The 22,801-nt window shown below is 33.2% G+C and overlaps 2 protein-coding genes across 5 annotated transcripts; one reads left to right on the forward strand and one right to left on the reverse strand.

The window, feature by feature from the left end:
- The first annotated feature begins 8,652 nt into the window (after window positions 1-8,652).
- LOC18050841 (protein THYLAKOID FORMATION1, chloroplastic) lies at window positions 8,653-12,765 on the forward strand. Its single transcript, XM_006447339.2, has 5 exons — window positions 8,653-9,048; window positions 9,592-9,862; window positions 10,250-10,466; window positions 11,600-11,715; window positions 12,318-12,765. Exons 1-5 carry the CDS (start codon window positions 8,847-8,849, stop codon window positions 12,409-12,411), a joined length of 900 nt encoding a protein of 299 aa, XP_006447402.1. The 5' UTR covers window positions 8,653-8,846; the 3' UTR covers window positions 12,412-12,765.
- Window positions 12,766-13,041: 276 nt separating this feature from the next.
- LOC18050843 (diacylglycerol kinase 5) lies at window positions 13,042-21,343 on the reverse strand. 4 transcript variants are annotated; one of them, XM_006447336.2, is made up of 13 exons: window positions 21,133-21,343; window positions 18,341-18,553; window positions 18,114-18,236; window positions 17,845-17,973; window positions 17,447-17,532; window positions 16,833-16,956; window positions 16,214-16,262; window positions 15,885-15,967; window positions 14,998-15,065; window positions 14,696-14,770; window positions 14,073-14,160; window positions 13,838-13,954; window positions 13,042-13,681 (listed from the first exon to the last, which is right to left on the reverse strand). In XM_006447336.2, the coding sequence occupies exons 1-13, from the start codon at window positions 21,226-21,228 to the stop codon at window positions 13,355-13,357; spliced, it is 1,578 nt and encodes a 525-aa protein (XP_006447399.2). In that variant the 5' UTR covers window positions 21,229-21,343; the 3' UTR covers window positions 13,042-13,354. The 4 variants fall into 4 exon arrangements, with proteins under 4 accessions (XP_006447399.2, XP_024047131.1, XP_006447401.1 ...); XM_006447338.2 differs by lacking the exon at window positions 21,133-21,343 and adding an exon at window positions 18,707-18,775 and having other exon boundaries at window positions 13,043-13,681; XM_024191362.1 differs by lacking the exon at window positions 21,133-21,343 and adding an exon at window positions 18,638-18,714 and having other exon boundaries at window positions 13,043-13,681.
- Between the last annotated feature and the right edge of the window lie 1,458 nt (window positions 21,344-22,801).

Here is a 22,801-nt window from a genome sequence, read left to right on the forward strand (position 1 = left end):
TAGCTACCATCACTACAAATCTGTTCAATATTATCAACACTTTCTTTCTAACCAATTCTCACGTAGCCATTGCCTCATTCTCTCCAATCGAAACAAACCTCTAGCCGCCATTTTACTTTAATTTTTTGATCAATTTATAACAATTTGAGTCACAACAGCACTTTCATCACTCTTAACACCAACAAATCTTCCAAATCTACCCTTCTTCTCTCATTTTCCCGATTATCGTCACGAGTAAACCCATATTTTGCTTATTTACATGTTTTGGCCAATATTTTCTTTTAATTACAATGTTTTCTTATAATTTTCTATTGATTTAAAAAACCCAAAAAACTAAAAAAAATTAAAAAGAACCAGCAACAATGGGTTTTGGAGAAAGCAATACTCAATTACAAAGGGATAGAGCAACTCGAGAATCATCGAAATAAGCAAGAATACTATTTTTATGAAAAATGCCCCTTATGGGTATTTCAATTGAGATACCTGAACATGACTACATTTGGAGGCCAATTTGCCCAACCAGAACACTAACCCCCGCTCCAAAACTATCCCTCACTGGTTAAAAAAAAAAAAAAGTATCTCTTGAACACCAACTCAATCTTGATGAGAGACCTAATCTTAAACAACTCATCTTTACTAAATAAAGGAAAGAAGTGGGCACCTACGTTACCGTTGTCTCGGTTAAATCAATCCTTCTAATTGAATGAGTTAAATCTTGATAGAATTCGAAAAAGCCAGAAACACAGATATAATATTCAGCAAAAGCATTACGTGAAACAATGAAAGTCTTACAGTCACTGCAAACCCATTTACGATAATGGAAGAAACATTACTTGGCATGAAACAATATTTAAAAGAGATTAGACTTGCCTAAAGAAGTAGTTAGGAAGCTAAGGGTACTGATAATATTAATCCAAGCAATAACTTTAACAACCAAAGGAAAACCAACAGAAATAAGGAAATAGTTAGCTCTAACAAAAATACAAAAGCTACTCCACCCCTTCTAAGTTTAGACAATTCTAATGAAAAGAAAATAGAAAATGAAAGACGTGAAAGCATCTTGAAGGATCATCAAAGGCATTACAAGATTCAACAAAGGTATTGCAATTAATGCCACATTTAATTGAGGTAATGGAGAATTCAATAGGAGAATTTCAAGATTCATTATTAGAACTTCAACTTAGTAAAAGACACACTTATGAGAATTATAAAATAATTGAAGTCATGCCCAAAATTACACAAGATGAGGTAACTTCTAATTTTAATTTCAGCACTAATTTGAATGGTATAATTGAAGTTCAAGAAACTCAAGTTGAAGAGGCATTAATAATTATCAAGGATAATGAGATTGATTTGACTTCATGAAATCAAATTGATGACAAGAGCAATATGCTTTAAAAAGATCAAATATATATATAAAGAAGCTAAAAACAAAATAATTATCCAAGAAGACCTAAAGATAATTGATATAGTTTTGCCTATTCATAATGGAGACAAAAGATATGGCCATCAAGATAAAGTTAATTTAGCAAGAACATTTAGCGAGGTTTGGCAAAAGACTTGAATGGCTTAGTATTTAGCATTTTAGTAGGATTTATCTTGTTTTATTAAGTTTATTTGAGACGTATTTGTAATGCTAGTCTAAATAGGATTTTAGATTATTTTTCTTATTTGAAAAAGATTATGACTAAGTTAGCTATTAGTATATATAAGCTTGTTATTCATAGTTTATTGTAACATTTTTAAGTTTTTCATCAAAAACATTTCAGATTATTACCTTTGGGTTCATCTTTATCGTAATTTCATGCTTTCTCTCTTTCAGTGTTATTTTTTCTTAAGTTTCAAGAACTTATGCTAGAATGATATTTAGTATCACTTCACACTGCGTCACCTGATGTCATGAAATGAAAGTTAAAAAGAAGTCGATAAGGAGAATCAAAGAGAGTCATTGTAGAATTAAGTGATCGGATTTTGTTATCTTCACTATACTAATCGTTTTGATATTAATATCTTCCTTGATCATCCAAATGAGCAATAAGGCATGTTTGCTTTAACTGAAGCAGAAATCATTCTTTTAATTAGACAAGAACATAAAGGAGATAGTCTTAACGATGATAGCATAGAAGTACAAAAAGTTTCATAACCTGAAGCTAAAGATGCTTGAGAAGATAGAAATATTTTGACTTCAACAAGAAATTATTCGTATTAGCTATTGACTAAATCTCTAAAGGGTGGATATTGACTAAAACACATAAGGATGATTGTTTAAAGCTTTGGTTGATCTCAACCAAAATGCCTAAGGGCAACTATCTATGAGAATTGACTAGTGACATATCTATAAAATTGTTTACCATTAAAGCAATTCAGATTTAAAGGATGACCTTTCGGGAAAAGATTTGACATTACTTCTCAGATCGATGAGCACTCAAAGAGCTTCAACAGTAGCTTGCTAAAGAACTGTCAGTAAATTCTCACATGCCATTTAGAAAGTCAAGTATCTCTTTTTAAAAGGTACTTTTACTAACTCTCTATTTTTATGGTTTTCAATAGTTGTTAAATTTTTTATGATTTTCAATAATTGTTAAATTAAGATAGATTGTAGAAAGCTACAAAGCATTGAATAAAGTATATGAGATTGGTTATAGACTAATTTTAATGGGATAGGTGCTTTAGAGAAATTTCAAGCCTTGCAATAAAAAAGCCTAATAAAAAGTACAAAGAAAAAATCTCACTTCTCAAAATTGAAAAGTAAGACTTGGGGGCCTCTGTTAAACTAAATTATAAAAGGCCCAAAACCCACGAAAAATATAGGCCCAATAAAATTATTTTACATAAAATAATTAAGTCTATTCTCTATAAGAACGACCAAGGTACTTACAATTTGAACTAAAGTGTCTAAATGTAAGATACGACAAAAAGCCAAAAACGTGATTTATCAAAGAAAGACCTAAGTCTTAACCTAGGCCCATTCCTTATAAAAAATGTCTTGGATCAATTTCTTACAAAGAATGACATGTGTCAATTCCTTACAAAGAATAACCTGGGTCCATTCCTTACAAAGAATACAAAGAATGATTTAGGAACTTAAAAAATATTTCTAAGTAAAACACCCAAAAAGGCGGGTTTTTGACAAAGTGCCAAAGACATGATTCAATAAAGAACGACATAGGTTAATTCTTTACAAAGAACGACTTAGGTATGTTCCTCACAAAGAACGATCTATGTCCATTCCTCATAAAGAATGACCTAGGCACTTAGACAATATTTCTTAATAATACGCCTAAAGGGCAAGTTTTTGACGAAGTGCCAATATATATTATACGAAATGGGCCTACAGGCAAATACACATTTTATGGAATTGGCCTACGGGCAAATATACATTCTATGGAATGGGCTTCCAAACAAATACACATTTTACAGAATGCACCTACGAACAAATATATAGAGGCTACATAACCTCTCCAATTGACTCTAAGTTACCTATATAAAGGCCAAGACCCTCCATTTGAAGGTAAGAGAAAAAAAGACATAAAATGAATACAAAACTCTGTCCATCTCACTCTAGATTTTGTCTCTCTAAAAGTTGAGTAAAAAGAACTGATTTGAGCATCGGAGGGTTATCGCTAGTACGTCGGCCCCCTTTTGAAAAATGTTTCTTTTGTGAAAAATAATTAACCACAAGGAGACACGTAATTTGAGACTCTCGCATCAAGGAGAAAATAAGCTACAAAATTTAATTTAGAAAAAAAGTCTGAAACACAAATCAATCATTGTATATTAGCAAAAATTGCATCACATACCGACTATATCTATTTGCATGTCAAAGATTTGTAACACTTAAAAAGTAAATCATTTTCACAAACAGCTTTAGAAATATATTTTATTCCATGTTAATCCTTTAATATAACATCGCATACAGTTATTGCAATATCCAAATGATTATTACTATGTGGAGGTAAGTTATATAAGAATGGATCTAAAAAACCTACAACTTGTTATAATGTGAATCTTATCTTTATTTATAATTGGCTCAAATTGACACCGAAATTTTTGATGACTACGTAAAAATTATTAAAATAAAGAGTAACAGTATAAAGAGATTTTACTATATAATTGTTAAAGCTTATGACGTCTCGAGAAGGTCTCATGTTTGCAATTCTCACTCGCTTTGTATATAGATGTGGTGATCAAAACTGGATGATTATGTTAACATCTTCATGGGTTAGAACAACAACAACATTCTTCAGACAATACCCAAAAAGGAAAAAGAATAACTAAAAGTAATAGGATGTGAAAAGTATTTGGAATAAAAAGGCAAAATACATTGGAAAAATAGCTCCGTCAGTGGCTATTTTGTGCAGTAATTTTGAGTAAGACCAATTTTTGCATAAGTAAAAGGCTATGAGTTCTTTGGATATTGCATCATGAGTATTTTGAAATTATATATCTTTATATGCTCAAAATGTTACTCAAGTGAATGACAAAATTTTACTCACAATACACCCATGGAGTTAAAAAATTAAAGAAAGTTGCACTTATCCCACATGGGAAAAGAAGCTAAAGTATGGGTTATCTATTTATAAATACTCAAGTACAACCTAAAAAGAATACAAGCATAGGTTGTCTCTTGTGAACACCCGTTTAAGGAATGTAATTTGATTCATGTTGCCTACAACTTGCATATACGAATGTCGACCCAAATTGTGCCAAACCCACTTTTGTCATAGGAGATGTAGTTTAACTCATGTGGAGCCCAAATCATTCCAGCTCCACTTTCACCACGAGTGACGTTGTTTAACTCATTTATGAGCACAACCTATATAAATGAATATATGCCCAAATAGTATCATGCCGCTTTAGCCACATTTTACAATTTTTTTGTTAATTTGCGATTAAAGGCAAAAGGTGTTACAAGTTTTTGTAACAACCTAATCAATTTTAATTTTTTGAAATTAATCCATCAGATACATTAGCCTTTAATAAAAAAATTGAAGGTAGCTCCTTAATGGAGTTTATTGGACCGTAATGCCCCTCTCTGATTGCCCTGAGTTCGGCTTACTCATGTGTGCCTGCATCCAATACACACAAATCTTGACCCAAATATAGCCATGCCGCTTTAGCTACATTTTTATAATTTTTTGTTAATTTACAATTAAAAGAAAAAAGTGGTACAAGTTTTTGTAACAACCAAATCAATTTTTATATTTTGAAATTAATTTGAGAATTAATCACATCGGTAAATTTTGCTTTTAATAAAAAATTGAAGGTAGCTCCTTATTGCAGATTATTGGATCGTAATGCCCCTCTTTAATTGCAGTAAATTTAGCTTGTTCTATTTCATTTCAATACGCAACACACAAGAACAAAATTCAAATGCATCAAAATCCATCTGAAATAATTTGGTGGTGCGCCAAAATTGTTTGCACTTATTTTTTTGTTAATTTGCGATTAAAAGCAGAAGGTTTTACAAGTTTTTGTAACAAACCAAACCAATTTTTATCTTTTTGAAATTAATCTAAAAATTAATCACATCATTTACATTAGCTTTTAATAAAAAAAAATGCAGTTTATTAAATCGTAATGCCCCTCTCTGATGCACTAAATTTCGTTTACTCTATTTCATTTCAGTTTGCAGAGCACACAAGAGCAAAATTTTTCCTCCTTCAATGTTTTTTAAGTGTCACAAAGTTCAAAAGCATCAAAGTATATCAGAAATAATTTCGTGATGAGCCAAAATTGTTTGTACTTAAAAGTATCTAGGGAAGTAGTCGCTGATTGAATCTTGCATCACCCTAATGATAGAAGGCGAATTTATCTTAAGGAAACTGTGCAACACAAGCCTCGAGATTTTCAACTTCTGTTTAGTTGTTGTTTGTATTATAATCTTGTTTCTTTGTTTTAGTTGTATTTCAATTAAGGGTCCGGTTATATTGGAAATGCTCCACGAAATGCTGATGATAATCATATAACTATAGAGATAAATATTAAATCTACACTTACTGCTATGATATGATAATCATCATAAGCACTCTACAGTAAAATAAATCTACCGTAACCATTGCCTTCAATAATATACAACTTATAGAGTACTTTATTTTGCAACAAAGTAATCATCTGTCGTGAGGTGCTAATCCGCCGAAAGAGATGCCCGTAACCAAAAGCCATCCCAATACTTTTGCTAAATTGCAGCAAAATATACATCACAATTCACAAATGAACTTCCTTAAAAAGTTTCTCCTTCGGTACTAACTTCTGATTTGGTTTTCCAAGAAAATGGGGCTTTGAGTTTATGTTATAAGTAACAACAAGCATTAAATTACACATTCTTGGTAGTAGGTTTAAGTTTTGATTTAATCACTTTTCCTTGAAAAATAAAAGAAGTCTTGATTTGATCATATAAATATCAAATATCATTCTTTTTTTTTTAATTACATGAGACTATTGATCAAACTACAACTTATATTACATGAGATTATAACTGATATTTATAAATCACATTATTATTGAGACTAACTTACATCAATGCTTATGGAGTTCTGCCTAAATTTTTTATCCTCACTGATATTCGAGGATGTCTACTTCACTCACACTTGATAAGAGGAAAAACTATATTCATATCCCCACTGATATTCGAAGGATGTTTACTTCACTTACATTTAGTAAGGGAAAAAATTACATTTACTCAATTATATATTATAATTAAGGAATGAATTATTCCCACATTGCGTTTGTGGGGGTTCGAATTGCTGCCCTTCAATTTGGAGGGCAACAACCCTAATCACTCGACCTACTACATCCATTTTTATTTTAGGATGTGGCTATTTAAACACAAAAAATTCATTTTGACACCCATTTTCTTAAACACGCACTCTACTATGATTCAAAATTTGTTCTATAAACCACACAATATCCCAAGATTAACCTTAAATTACAACTTCATATTCCATCTTGTTTTATCTTTAAAACCACAAAAATTAAACTCATTTTTTTTATTTAATTCCCTGTTTGATAGTAAACAAATTAAAAAATATTTTTTTTCTAAAGAAGCACTGATCCAATCATCCAATATGAATTAAAAAGTTTAAATTTCCAAAAGTGGTCAGAAAGTGACAGTATTAAATTAAGATATGATTCATGTAGTAAGATTAATTCAACTGAAAATCCTCTACTAGCGCTTTGTTTATTAATCTTCCATAATCCATTGAAACTCTACAAAATAATTCAATCGGTATACAAATTTAACGACCCATTGGACTTACGAAAAAATCGCTTCTCTTTCACTGCAAATAGAACAAAGAAAGTTATATATCGATTCGAATATCCAATAATTCAAAGATAAAAGCATCAGAAAATAAATAAATGTGGACATGAGAGTCAAGTTTAAAATTGAGGATAGTACTAGGGTTTACGGTGAGCATAAAATAGGGTTTAATTCATTCAATTAAAGTATTAGTCTTTTTTAGTGATTTTGTATATGGACATTTGGATAATAAAATATTTTCTTAAGTTATGGGTGTAGAAATATTTTCGTCATATCAAATAGCCCCACCCTTTATTTTATTCCAAATGAGAAGTGTTGGTATGCAATTACCAATTAATACATATTTATTTTTTTATTAATAAATTAAATGAAATGACAGTCTAGAACACAAACTAAATTAGAGTTGGACTTTTGACACCTCTTACATTTAAGGACAAATATTTTATTATATCTCTCTCTATACTCTTTTATTTTCTCTCTCATCAAGGTAACATTTTCCTCAACTTCTTTGTATTTCTTTTTTCTTTCAATAACTAGGAAAATCTATTGATTATGAACAAAGGTCACTCTGACAAACTATATGATTTTTGTTTTATACTCATATTAAAAAAAAATTTACCATAAATTTTGAAAAAGGTGACCAAGCTCGCGCACATACAAGACACTGGCACCCAATTAATAGATTCTCAGAACGGGCTCATCTCTTGGTTTTGGTTTCGTACGTGTGGGTGTCCTCTTTATGAGCTTGTTACTATACTATATTTAGTTTCTATATATAAACCAACTTATACTCTCTTATTTAGGTAATGTGGGATATTGATATTTTGAAATATCAATTCAATCTCTGACGTATCACCCATAAAAATTGTTTTTATGGAGGCCGAGGTAATAAGATTGTAAAATAATTTTGGGAATAAGAAAATAATAAAAAATTAAAAGATTCGTAAATTAATTGTGTTTATTTTAGAAAGAAGGATAATTTTAGGCATTAAATTTAGTACAACTGAAAGGGGGGTTTTAACAGGATGGGGGTGCCAAAAGTCCAACTCACTAAATTATTCAGCCAATGACACAGTTCTGTTAGAAGTACCCCACCAATACTTTCACTGCACCCGCATTTTAAAGTTATGAGAAAAAACGAAGGAGCCTTTATTTTGTTTAACCGGGTGCCCTGAGTAGTAAAGCGGGTATAGTTATGGTTACAACGACGCCGTTTGCAAAACAGAAGGCCCACTAGTGGGAGTTGCTTTCGCGTTCAAGTAACCTTTACCACACAAAACCGGCAAGACCTACTGACCTAAGTCCAACAAATCAGAAATCAAAATCACCAAAGAGGCCACGTGTCAAAGACTTAGCCTCTTCTCATGAAAATCACAAAAATCCACATTTCGTATTACACTTGGATAAGCCTAAGGCTACTTTCTTGGCCTTACTTTCTCTCGCTTTCCCGAGTGAAGGGGCAAAAAAAAAACCCAAAAAAAAAAAAAAAAATTTCAGAGGAAGAAAACCAAATGCAAACCTATCCGATTCCTGTTCTGCACTAACTAATACATTCACAAATTTAAATTTAATAATATAAATTACGATGGCGTCTCTTACTTCAGTGGCGTTTACATCAATCGGTCAAACTTCTTGTCAGAGGAAAGTCAACGTCTCGTCAACTCGTTCCTTAGTTTCTAATTTTGAAGGCTTTCGATTCCGTACGAGTTTGTTCTGCCATTGTGTCCGTTTTAGAGCTTCAAGTTCAAGTTCTCGTATGATTATTCAATGCATGTCCACAGCTACTGGTGAGCTTTTTCTTTCTCTCTTTCTTTCTTTCTTTCTTTATTTTTTTAAACTTTGAATTCGATTTACGTACTAAGATTTTATGCATTACACACACGCACACTAGCTTGAAAGAATCTGTGTTGCTTATCTCTCAAATGGAAAAGGGCGGATTTTAATTTAATTTTACTAGTCTATGCAATGCTGGACTGGAGAATATTGCTGCATTAATTTTACTTTTAAACGTGTTGCTGTGACCTGTTTGTTCCTGTTTTAGTTAATTAATGAAAATAGAAAGTAAATTGACTGTTGTAATCGATTATTTCTGGTGGCTTGTGTAATTTAAATTTAGCAAGGCAAATAATCCGAGCTTCTTTCAAGCTGAATGAGCTTTGCTTGGCTTGATGAATCAAATGTTTGGCTTAACTTAGCTCATATGGATAACGGAATGAAATTTAACTGTTGATTGAATCAATATATCGCACGATTCAAATCATTCTACCTTTAATCCTGTCATTTTTGTTAACCATTTGTCAGTCTTAATTTATATATTTACATGATCTCAGATGTGCCTCCTACTGTGGCCGAGACAAAGATGAATTTTCTGAAGTTATATAAGAGACCAATCCCCAGTATTTACAACACCGTTCTACAGGAATTGATTGTCCAACAACATTTGATGAGGTACAAAAGAACATACCAATATGACCCTGTGTTTGCCCTTGGATTTGTCACTGTATATGATCGACTCATGGAAGGCTATCCAAGTGATGAGGATCGAGAAGCCATCTTCCAAGCATACATTACGGCACTGAAGGAGGATCCAGAGCAATACAGGTCTCTCTGCTGAGTCTCCTGTCTTTTTTATGGACTCTTTTTTCAATATAATTTGAAAACGTCGTGATCCCTGTTGTCTTTTATTAAAACTTAACCAAATAATAACTAAATTCTTAGTAATATCTGAGTTATATGAAGTGTGTTTCACAATTGAAAGAATTTATGCAGAACAGATAAAGGCTAAGTGAAGAGGGCCGTACTTGAGAGTCTTAGTTAATCCTTCCGAAACTGGAGTGTATGCTAAAAGTTTTAAGATATGCTTAGCTACATTAGAACTGTTTCTTGAACTTTTAAGGACAGGAGCATCACATTGAATTGAATATTTGCAAATAAATAAAACAAAACTTCTCATTTTTTATTGAATAATTTGTAATTTATGCACTGCAGAATTGATGCACAAAAGTTAGAGGAATGGGCTCGGGGTCAGACTGCCAGTTCATTAGTTGAGTTCCCATCTAAAGAAGGAGAAGTTGAGGGGATATTGAACGACATTGCAGAAAGAGCCAGCGGCAAGGGGAATTTCAGCTACAGCCGTTTCTTTGCTGTTGGGCTGTTTCGCCTTCTTGAACTGGCAAATGCAACTGAACCCACAGTGTTAGAAAAGGTTAGATCTACTTTCTTTGATAACATTGGAACATCTATCATACATGGTGAAGATCCGTTTAGGTCCTAAATGTTCAGTTAATAATTGCAATTATTAACAGGTTATATCAATTCGCTCGCTGAATTGGATGACAAGAACCTCTATCTGATTCTTCTTTTTCTTTCCCTCTTCTAAAAATCAGTTATTGATCTCTATTTTCAGTGCCTAATTAAAGATCTTAAACCAACTTTTTTAGCCCTTTGAATTTAGATAGAGTATTAGAGCATTAGGTTTTTGGTGCATCTAATAGTAGTGGTATAGACCCACTGATCTTGCTCTAGATTATTGAAGAATTAGATTTCCAAGAGAGATTCTGTGTAGAGATTTTCAACTTTCCAAGTACTGTAAACCTGGCAACTGATAATTGAAAAAACGTGAAGAGGCATGAATGTTGTTGGAGAAGTACTTGATGATTGCTGAAACCAAGATCTTTGAATGATGCTGGAAAAGTCTCTTGATGATTGCTGAAAGTAAGGACCACATCTTCGATCATCCTTGGGCTGATTCTTTGCTTCCATGCAAGTTCATAGGCAGCTTGGCATGCCATGATAGGTTCAGAAAGATATAAGCACTGTGATAATTTACTAAAAAGTGCTAATGGAACACTTTGGTAAGCTGGGATGATTGAACTTCATGTCCATCCTGATTTGGCAGTTATTTTTAAGATTTTGCTCTCTATTTTCACGTACAATTCGAGCCTTGTTTTTGCTTATTAGAAATCATTGTATTTAGCAGGATATGGAACCCATTACCTGCCTGAATGAGCATGGATTATGTAGGTTTTCTTTATCTTTTCCTCGGATGATCTGGAGGGACATAGGCTTCTGTGAGGCAACTAGCATTTATGATTTCATAGCCCCAAGATGACAGTTAACATTTTTGACATGATATGATGCTCAAGTTACAATTAATTTCTTATGCCCATCATAGCGTCACTAATGAAAGATATCTTGTAAAACACATGTTCAGTTAAATTTTTATCAACTTGATAACTTATGAATATGGAAATGCATTTCTGCACATGAATATTTCCTTTTAGAATCAAAACATTTTGGCTGATGATTTGAGCCTATCTTATTGTCTCTACATGACAGCTTTGTGCAGTCTTAAATGTTAACAAAAGAAGTGTGGATCGTGACCTTGATGTATATCGCAATTTATTATCCAAGCTGCTTCAAGCTAAAGAGTTGCTGAAGGAGTATGTGGATAGGTAAAAAGACAATCTTTTGCTCCTAGTTCTGTTTTTATTTAAATAGTGTTCCGACATACTACATATTGATTTGGAAATTGTACATCAGTTTAGGTTGGAGCTATCATACTGTCAACACATACCATAATTGAAAAAGACTATTCAAACCATAACCCATAATGGAAGATTCAAGAAAATTAGAATAATTGATTAGAGGTTTAATCCTGGAATTTTATGTACTTTGTCTTCCTGTGTGCTGCACTTGCTATGAATTAATTTTGTATCAGGACCATGTGGTTGAAAATGCTGACATCCAAAAGTGTTTCCTTAAATGTTATATGAGTTTATCACACTGGACTTTAAGCTGAATCCCTAATATAATTAAAAACTTTCTGTCTCCATGCAATTCATTAATTTATGTGAGCGTTTGGGGCAGCTGCGCTGCCACAGCGCAGCTGCTCCCCATGTTTTATTCTAGGGGAATATTCCCTAGAATATAGGGTGGAGAGCAGCTGCCCCAAACGGACCCTATATATCATGAACTTATTGGAATTCATCTTCTTTCTATGGGCTCCACCATTCATTCATGCTGAACTGTTTCGTAATATGTTTTGGCCTTTCAGGGAAAAGAAGAAGAGAGAAGAAAGGACAGAACCGCAAAAGGCTAATGAAGCCATTAAAAAATGTCTGGGAGAATACCTATATTCCCATCAGTAATTCAACCTGTGAAGGAAGCCGGCAATGCTAATCATCTCTTGTGAAGTTTCCATCCCGTTTTTGTCTGCTTTGCGGTAGAGTTGGAGCCTCAATGCTCCATGTACCATGTTTTAAGCTTACAGGCTTGCATGTTTCAGTGTACTGTTTTTAATACGGTGATTTGCATACATCCAGTCTTCACCATGCTAATACACAAATTTCTTCTGTTTTTGCCAAATGTATTTTTCTATTCATAATTCTACCGCAACATTCATACAAATCAGGATTGCAGTTTTCTTTTTTTTTTTTGTTTTGTTTTGTTTGTAGGTGTATTAAACTATCTGGTATCCGAAAACTACATTGGACTTCAACTAATTCAGATTCAAGTCGGATAAGACCAGTAGGGAATTATAGTTTTCTTACATTGGAGATTGCAGACTGTAATTTAGTGTTATTTATATGTCGATTCTGATGCCTCCTCCAGTCTCCCCGTGCTTATTTAAAAATTTTGTTTGCTTTTGCCAATTATCTCTCTCAGTTACCTGTTACAACCTCACCCACATTATTGTTTGTCCAATAGAACAGGCAACTTGAAAATCCGATTTCCTGTTTATCTTACAAGGAGAATTTCATGAACGGAATTAACAGGAAAACCTAGAAAGTATGTTCAGAACCTTATAATTATACGCTTTCTCAGTAATTTTAAGATGAGATAATGGTGAACAGTAATCTGTATTCAACAGTTATTTCAATCAATTATATGACAGAAAATAATAAGAGGTAACTATACCTAACCCTTAGGTTATTTCCACCTCCTCTTTATGGCCCCTATCAAGTAGCCACATCATGCTTCCACGCCGAGCACCAATGAGAAATGGGGTAGCATCTAAACTGGTGTTCAGAATCATCTAGAAGAGGTAAACTGTTGCCAAGTTAAAATTGCGAGCTTGAGACATGTCAATGCTCAACTAATATGAGAAATATCGATGTCCTCTGGGATCTTGAATGTTTCAGCTGCACCAAATTTCCTATGCTCTTCTCCCCCATGTGAAGAGTCATCATCACTCTGACAATCCTCACTTCCATGTTGGCTAGGTGATGATGACGGATCGCGCACACTTTTAGACTGACAGTCACGGGTGGCTAGTATGTTCACTTGGCCATGGTGAGAGATCTCAACCACAACAGTATCATCATCCACTGGCAGTGGTTGCTTCCATGGTTCTCCATCAATTCTCATGAATGTATGATCAGCACCTCCTTTGTGAAACTCAAAGCAAATTCGATGTGCCTAATGCCAAAAAAATCAGAAAAACATTTATAATGACTTATTAATCAACTAGATCAGCCTACCAAATTGATGCATTCTAAAAGAATGACATGTAGTTATCAGTACTTAATCTCTGAAACTATGATAAATTGTATCTTTTTAATAACGATTTTTCACCTGTGCAAGACGAGTCCCATGTCCACTTGGAGCATATAGAACAAGACCATGCCAAGCATCTCTAAATCCAACCACTTCTAGGAGACCATCGTCAACATATGGGGGAGTGAAGTCTTTCTGCAATGTCATGTAGGAAAGATATTTCATCATGTTTGAATGAATGAAAATTTAAATACATAATGTCAAGAAGCATTTTCTCATAAACAGACAAACTAGTGGCACATATGGAACCTACATATTGGGATTTCTTGGTGTTTGGTGTTCCCCACGGATTTAGTCCACCAGAAAAGCTGGGCAAGTTAAGACATACAATTGACCTGATGCTGTTACAGAAGAAAGAGAAGTCAGTTAAATGTAACTGAACATTTTTACCTTATAATCTTGGAGACATATTATAGAAACATGGATTAGCAGATCTAAACAAAAATGATGGACAGGAGTAAATAGTCAAAACAAGTAAAATCTACAGAAACAGTAGAAATAGAATGTGCAGTTGCCGTCTTGCTGAAATCTCAACCGCATAACAGTAACAGCACAACTTAATTTGAATATAGGGGGATTCCATAACCAACTATAGATTGGAGAGATTGTCACCTAAAAGCAAATTGTTAACATTCATATATCAAGTTATCAACTACACTATGCTAAAAACAAAAAATTAATTTCTTTTTGGGAAAGTAAAAAGGTAATTCAACAAGGAGAAATGTACACAAATTACAATTTTCATTTTTAAATTTCACATAAAATAATCATTTTGAGAATATGCTTATTCTGCAATATTAGCTAAACATTTGAATCAGCCAAGAATAAAAATTACTCCTTTAAGACGCAAGATAATTTTAAGGCAAACTGGATTACCTGGAAGGTATTTCAAGATCTCGCCATTCACCACATTTTTTCATGACCTTCACCTTTGCGAGCTGTGCTATGTTACTGTAACAAAGATCATTCATGATTCAATTTAATCAGGAAATAGACACCAATTTCATAAGATCCAGCAAAATTTATGCACTGCAGCTGCAGGGAGTTGCAATGTTAAGTTGAAGTGAATAGCTACTTGTAATAGATATATAACCAACTCATATTGCACTGTCCAGCAAGTTCTGTTAAAAAGGAAAATGTTAAACCAGCATGTTTTGTTAACAGTCAGGTGCACTCACTGAGAAGAAGGATGGACAAGAGAAGCAAAAAACCATCCTTGAGTACAACCAAGCTTCGCGTAAGTACTCTGAATACAAAAGATATAGAAAATCATAATAAAAAACAATAAGTACAATTTCTTTTAGAGATTCCAGGGAAAAAAAGAGCAAGAACCTAGTAAACAAAATAAAAAATATTACATGCTGTAGACAAATCTAAGCAAATGAACATTTCCAAATTTTAGGTCAAGAAAAGTTACTGCATGCTAAATAAGACATTCAAGCTACTTCATATCAAGCACAGAAGTGTTATATATCCATTTTCTGAAGAACTTTCAGATCTTTTCTTCAACGATCAAATAAGAACAAGCTAAAATGAGAACAGCAACAACTGGAATAACCCAAAGCCAATTTCGTTGTTTCAGAGTAATACTTAATTATATGTGACAACGAACAAAATATCAAACATGAACATAAATATTCAAGCATTAATGGTTTACTCTGGATAAAATCCTCTTAACTGTCACTCCATACATTTAGCCATATCTTCAAAATATATCACATCTCCAAGTTTGCTTCCATGTATAGCACCCATCATTAATGTTGTCAAATCTATTTGGACAATTGTAGATAGCTTATCTAACATCCATTTTACTTTCATTAGTAGCCTCTGCTGATCTACTTATGGTTGCATCCATTTAAGAAAGGGTGGATTTAGTCTAGGTGTAACATCTTCAAAAATACCAGTAAGCCAGTAGAAGAGACCAATGCTTGACATTTTACTAAGAGCAACTCTATCGTGAAAACTTCACCAAATACTCCAGGTAGGAGCAAATAATGAAAAAGATGGTGGTCATTCCATTAATGTCTGTGATTCACTATAACAATAACAGAAAGTGTAACAGTACCTGATTAACTAACTGATTTTTAAATTTTTCAGGATGCAACTTTCGTTCAGAATGAAACGCATATGATACTTGAGCATCCATTCCTACAGAAAACAGAAAGCATACAAGAGGTCCCCATCTCAGAATCATTGATGATCATTAATGGAGAAGGCTTAATCTAAATGGAAAGTGCATATAAGTGTAAGAGACAAAATGTTATCTTATGATTTAGAAAGTATTAGCAAATGCCATGTTTTTCAAAGGTACTCATAACTAGAACTAAAAAGTATCAAAAGTTAAACATCATAAGTCAGCAATTTAGTAGTTCACTTTGTTTTAGAGGTACTTACCCATGCTGAAGTAATTCCAGAAACCCCCACGAAATGTATGGTAACCTTCCTGAGGAAAGTCAAACATTTGTGTGTAAAAATGAAAAGAAGCATAGGCTTAAAAGAGAACGGTTTTCTTGCACGATATATTACAACACAATATATGAAATTGGTCTAATAAGCCTGAGTTCCGTATGAAAATACAGATTTCGTTTAAAAAGAATTGAAACATGATTTGAACTAACAACAGCTTGATCTGTTTTTGTAAACCCCATAAAAGAATACAGATTCTCATCCTCTTCATTCTTTCCACCTAAAAGGTCAGGCCATCAAGAGGGAGAGGCAATTGAATAATATCAAACAAGCTTCATTTGAGTGATTGCCTTTGTTTTGTTTCCTCTGTGACAAAGAATTACAAAAGCTAAATAGGGAAGGCTTTTCTTTTGCAGAAGAGTTATAATGCATATTCATGAAGATAACCAGACGTGGTCACAACAAAATGATTGAGACTTTTGATGGAGATGATCTTGGAATCTAAATGGGAACAAACTAAAGATTCTTGAGCTACTGGTACAGCCATATTGGAAAATCATAATATAATTTAGAGTGCACAGAACAGGCAGCAACTGCTTGTTCTTACCTTGTTCAACTCGTCTGTTGCAGAGACACGACCAAATGCATGTAAAGAATGTGGTAGCTCAAGAGGTGCAATAGGATCACAAGAACCTTCCTTTGGAGCCCTCAATCTCATGAGAATATGCCAGCTTGGGAAAAAAAAAATCAACTAAATAAATTGAATGAAAAAGAAAAAGAAGAAAACAAAATCTACTGATAAAAAAATTTGTATATTAGCACTGTATTATCATTTATATTGCGAGATATTACCACATAAGTTAAATTATCATGAAAATTTGTATACAAGAATTAAGCAATATTTATGGGCAGTGACACTATCATGTCAGAAAACAGGAAAATGGTAGAGAAGACCAAACGAATCACATAAAAGAACTGGAAAACTATATAATAAATCCAGGGAAGGGAAACAGAGATTCATATTACACTCAGTAGCTTGCCGAGATTTCTATGCCAATTATAGTTATTTTGTCAAAAGTAAATTGAATGCCCATACTCTAAGATGTATATCAGTTGATATCCATACGCACCAGCGTAATTAATTTTATTACCTTGGAAGGAACCTTGCATTTATGTCAATTTCTTTAAAAAGACACATGGAGGTCATGTCAACATCCTTACTTGTCTATTTTCATTTCCTTTGCATTCATTACATGACGCAGGAATTGCTCCACAGCATGACGATCAGTCCCAGGATTCTTCTTTCCCTATAAATTAGCAAATTTCAAGTTGATAACAACCTCTTCAAATAGTTAAGACACCTCGGTATTCATAAATCAGACTGCTAGCAGATGCTCAATGCATCCTGAAATAAAGAAAAATCTAAAACACATGCATTCAAACACGTAGAGACACGCATGCATGAAAAATACAAGGTTTTAGTGATTGCAATGAATCAACAACTTGAAGATATGCTCCCAATATCTACTGAATTCATCATCTGTACCATATGGAATGTGATTAATTAATAAATGCACTGATCTGACAAACAAAATTGCCAAAAGATACAAAGCTCTCACCCAACCAAAAGCAAAAGGTAGATTGTTTCCGGTTCCCAAAGGTACTGTAGCAATCGGCGGCGGATGAGATAATTTGAGATCACAAACAACTCCAAGGAGCCAGCCAGCTGTCCCATCGCCACCTGCAACCTAAATCGCAGGTACTTTATAGAAGATACTTTATAGAATTATTTTTTGCAATTAGTGAGGATTTGATTAAAAAGGAAAAGAGGTAAAAGATACTTTATAAAAGGAACAACTATTTACAATTATTTACTTTATCCACTCACAATTATTCTTAATCTCTCCTGAATCTGTGTAGCATATGCATCTCCATTAGCTTTGAGCGTCTCTAAATTAAGATAAATTCTTCGCAGCGCCTTGTCAGGAGCCTCTTCCCCTACATCAAACACCTAAAAATAACGGAAACAGAAAACTTAATTGACCACAGCTTCAGAGCTTCAAAATCCGGTGCAATTACATCATCATATATCAAATTCAAAGAAACGAGAGGTACCTGATTCTTATTGAGAAGCGATCGATACGTAACGAGAAGATCGCCGCCGAGCTGACCGCCGCTTTTGGAGTTGATAAACACGAGAACGGGACACCGAGGCACATCAGGAACTGTTTCAGACTCTGAATCAGGTAATAAAACATAACTAGGAATGTAAAATTCCTTCAGTGAAGCTGATTGTGAATGAGAGTCCTCTTCCATGCTTGCGCTGAACTGCATTACACGCACAGCCGCATTTAATATCATGTTATTTGCATTTAGATGATTATAAATCTTAAGTGAAAGGTAAAGGATTACCGGGAAATTTTGAAATTTCTCGGGAAAGTGAAAAGTTTAAGAGATCTAAAAGGTTTTTGTTATACTTACCCCTCCCGCCGTTATTTTGGATCTAACAAAAAATCGTTCTTAATTTGTTTACCGTTTGTGGAGGAGATATAAAAGGGCGGGGCCGGTGGGTATGAATTGACCAACTAGTTCCTTAATTTTTATTATTTAGGGTGTTTTTGGGATTTGAGGTATGGTAACTTTTAAATTATAATTGTTGTGAAAAAAATTATGATTATAAAATAAAAATTAATAATATATATTAAATATAAATTTTAAATAATAATTTTGATAAAATTATTAAAAATATAATATTTTTTTATTATATAAATAAAAAAATTATAGTAATATAATTTTTAAGATATTGTAATTAATATTTATTAAATATTTTATTATTGTAATTTAAAAATTATAATTGTGCAACTTTAATCCCAATCTCACCATTAATAAGAATAAGGGATTAAAATTATAAGGTATCTTCATCTTCATCCCGAATTTATTACGATTTCTAAGTGGAATTTGGGCCTGTGGGGACGGGTGATATTTTTATTTCTAATTTTCTACGATTGTGTGCGCTAATAATCATGGGTCATGTGACTCACATGACTCACGAGGCTGCACTGCGGTCCATCTCTACGGGCATAATCATGGTCTGTAATCGTATGTATTAGCTGACGTCGGACTCCACTTGGCAGATAATGGAGGGTCCATTTGTTATAGAGACATTGGATAACGATGACTCAACAAAAATGACTTATGTCTTTATCAAAGTCTAAATATCTAATATCACTTAAACTGCCGCTCCACAAATTCCTAATCCCAAATTATTATGGATCTCAAAATATTGAATCTCATCCTCACCAATAAAATATAAAAGTAGACGTTATTAATGAATTTGATTTTAGATTAATTGCCCAACCCATAAGATAAATACACTGCAAAAATCTAATTACACAATTATAATTCCTAAGCTGTCCTCCATGTATATTCCTCCACTTTTCTTTTATCGAACTCTCAAAACCCTCAACACTATCAAGGATTAGGATTCTCTCCTGATCTTATCATGTCTTGAACAAATAACTCAATCACTAATTGGTTGTTAATAAATAAAAAAATAAAAGAAGTTAAATCTTACCTATACACTATCACTAAAAAATACGTGATAAAAGATCATTAAAAATTCAGTAATACTCAGATCATGAGATGATCATATTCTCACTATCAAATCTCTCAACACTCAAACTTACCAACCTTTCAAATTCCAAAACTTAAATGCCAAAACCAAACCAGCTGCCCAACAGTCAATGCTCAAATGGCCAAATCCAACCAGCTAGCCGTTGAACTACACCCCCAATCCCAGCCAACAGCCTCTCATCATCAATTAAGACCGTGTTAAATCAGTTTCTAATTTTAATATTTTATTTGGATGAAAAAAAGTTGAGAATTAAAAAAAAAGGGGAAAAAAAAGGAATTCAGTGTCTAGCTCATTGCTTCCTTTGAAGATTGAGGTCACTTTTGACTTCTCTTCAATTTTTTGCACAATGGATCGATATCATCGCATATGCCTTTGTCTTTTATTGTAAATTTCATTCAGGTTAAAATTGTAAATTTCGTAGAGGGTATTCTCAAGAATTTTTGTGGGGGTGTGATAAGCTCCACTCGACTATCTAAGTATCATAATTGTATATCTGGTAAGACTTATTTAATAATCATAAATATTTATTTAATTTCATAAATTTTTTTTAAAAAAATTTACCAGCATTTGAATAGAGCTTTTGAGAATTAAATAAATTATTACTAGTAAAATATTAAATTTTGAGTATTTAAGAATAGAGATTGTGACTTTTCAAAGGGTTAAATTGTCAAAGATCTTTTAATTTGTTTCACACTATAATTTTAATTTATTTCACAATCTTATTTCATTCTTTCTATAACATAACTTTAAAAGAATTTTCTATTAAAATAATTTTAAAATATTTAATAAAAATACTTTTTAAATAAAGTTGTACTTAAAAAATTTTACCAAACATCTAAACGGAGGGCAAGTACATTCGCGTGACAAAGTTCGGAATGCATTAAAAAGCTTTCAAACCATATTCTATACTTGTCCCCAAAGAAGTCCAATAATGACTAAAGCAAATGGCCTCGTAACCAAGATGGAATTTAGCTGCTGATTCCTTGATTGAACTAGTGGACTTAGAAAAGTTGTAAAGAATTTAAACAGTTCGTTGAAATTACGCCCTAAAACTAGACGCCTGGATCAAGGAGAAGGAAAAAAGAGAAAAACCAACTAAACCCAGAAGATAAATTCAATTTAAAACTTGTTAATAATACAAAGCAAGCATGTAACTGCTAAAGGATTTGGATAAGTAACCCCTAATAATTCTACGAGGGCTTGTCATCAAACAGTAGCATAGAGAAATAAACGGAAGCATAGATAGAATCTGTTTCCGAATTTCAAACGTTACCTGGTTCGAGAGAAAGCACCAGAATCTTAATCTTCCAGCAGGTTTCCGCGGATGTTTCTTCTGCGAATTATTGGCCTTCGATGGAGTATTTCCCATCTCTACTCTCTAGTGATTTTGGCGAAGTTGTCTGCTTGAGCCCTCGGTACTAACTACTAACCTCACTCTCTTTATATAAGTTCACGAATATACAAAGGATTCCATAAGTGACAATGCAACATCTGAAGCACGTAGCCGATTCATGATATCATAAAATTGCCTAAGATATGCTTCTAATTTAAATAACGCTACCTAAAGCCTCTCTACCATCGACTTTCTCTTAAGACCACGTTTCTTAAAAGAACCCCCATCTTGACTCTCTTCTTGCTTTGGAAATTCCACAAAAACATGCTATGACTGGTCTTGATAGAGAACCAAGGAGGTCAGCAAGGGTCCACAAGCCTAACTCCAGATATGAGGGGTTTGTTTGAACATTCGTAAGAGTCTCATGCAGCCATGCATGTGGTCATGCATGTTGCATGCAATACCATGCTAGACTTATTTACGTATGGAATAAAGAGTAGTTGTTTGTTGGAGCAAGCCAAGGAAATTACCACGTCAAAGCCACGTTGCGGATCATGGGGAGAATCAAATCAAGTGGGATTCTATTTATGTTTCTAGTTTGTTATTTAAGATTGTTTAAATTGATTTTAGCCGTGAGTTGTGGCTACAAATCATTAGTAGTGTTTGTATTAACTACTATAAATAAGCTCCAGCAATTAATAAAAGGTTTATCCAGAAAATTATCTCAACTTACTATTCGTGGTCGTTCTCACCATAAGAAGAGCAAGGTATACTTAGCCATTGTTGAACGTTTCTGATTGGGACCTATCAGGTCTTTTTCCATGCTGGCGCATATATTTATTTATGTTTCAGAGAAAGCAACGATAGTCAAAATTTGTTTCATTCCAATATTCGCCTTGGCCACGGGGAAAACTGACAACAGAAAAGAAGAGCAAGAATTCACCAAAAACTTTTGCAAGGCTCATCTAATAACTTCACTCACATATGACATAGCTGATTCTTTTTTTCTAGTGCAGACGTCTACATGAATTTTTGTGTGAATTTAAGACTTTACATCGGTATCAAATACTTTTGCAATAGCGTGAAATGATTTTTCAACTCTTTACAGTAGTGTAAAGACAATTGACAATGGTAAGAAACATTGAATTACCATTTTAGAAAATATTGGGGCCCGCACTTGAGAATGGTCACGATATACTATCCATCAAATCCTCATACTGTATATTTCTTTTAGCCGCCTGACATATACACACACTTGTTAAAACAATGAATCCTGTAGTAAAAACTATCAACCAAAATTAGGAACATTCATATTGTATTACCAAAAATCAATTATTGAATATGGGGAAGCATACCTGAATTCATAATAATTAATTACTCTCTAGAGTCGTGTAATTAGTCTTCTAGATTAGGACATTATCCTAGAGAATCCTTGACTTTCCACTGCACTCTCTCTGATGATGGAATGTTAGAAAAGAATAGAATGTTATGTGCAACCTAAGGACCATAACCACTCATATACATAACTTTTTTTGTTATTATTAAGTATTCGTATTTCAACATGTTATAGAAATGAAATTACCCTTAAAGATCACACATTAAAGGTCTA

The sequence above is a fragment of the Citrus clementina genome, unplaced genomic scaffold, assembly GCF_000493195.1.
Source record: "Citrus clementina cultivar Clemenules unplaced genomic scaffold, Citrus_clementina_v1.0 scaffold_2, whole genome shotgun sequence".
In the NCBI taxonomy this organism is placed as follows: Eukaryota; Viridiplantae; Streptophyta; class Magnoliopsida; order Sapindales; family Rutaceae; genus Citrus; species Citrus x clementina.

Excerpts from the sequence above, each read along its gene's own strand:
- LOC18050841 (XM_006447339.2), top strand. The coding sequence starts at position 8,847 with ATGGCGTCTCTTACTTCAGTGGCGTTTACATCAATCGGTCAAACTTCT. Across the intron at positions 10,467-11,599 it reads AACCCACAGTGTTAGAAAAG|CTTTGTGCAGTCTTAAATGT; the intron begins GTTAGATCTACT and ends TCTACATGACAG. Across the intron at positions 11,716-12,317 it reads CTGAAGGAGTATGTGGATAG|GGAAAAGAAGAAGAGAGAAG; the intron begins GTAAAAAGACAA and ends TTGGCCTTTCAG.
- LOC18050843 (XM_006447336.2), bottom strand. The coding sequence starts at position 21,228 with ATGGGAAATACTCCATCGAAGGCCAATAATTCGCAGAAGAAACATCCG. Across the intron at positions 18,554-21,132 it reads GGTGCTTTCTCTCGAACCAG|TTCAGCGCAAGCATGGAAGA; the intron begins GTAACGTTTGAA and ends CGTGTAATGCAG. Across the intron at positions 14,771-14,997 it reads CTTGTCCATCCTTCTTCTCA|TAACATAGCACAGCTCGCAA; the intron begins GTGAGTGCACCT and ends TCTTTGTTACAG.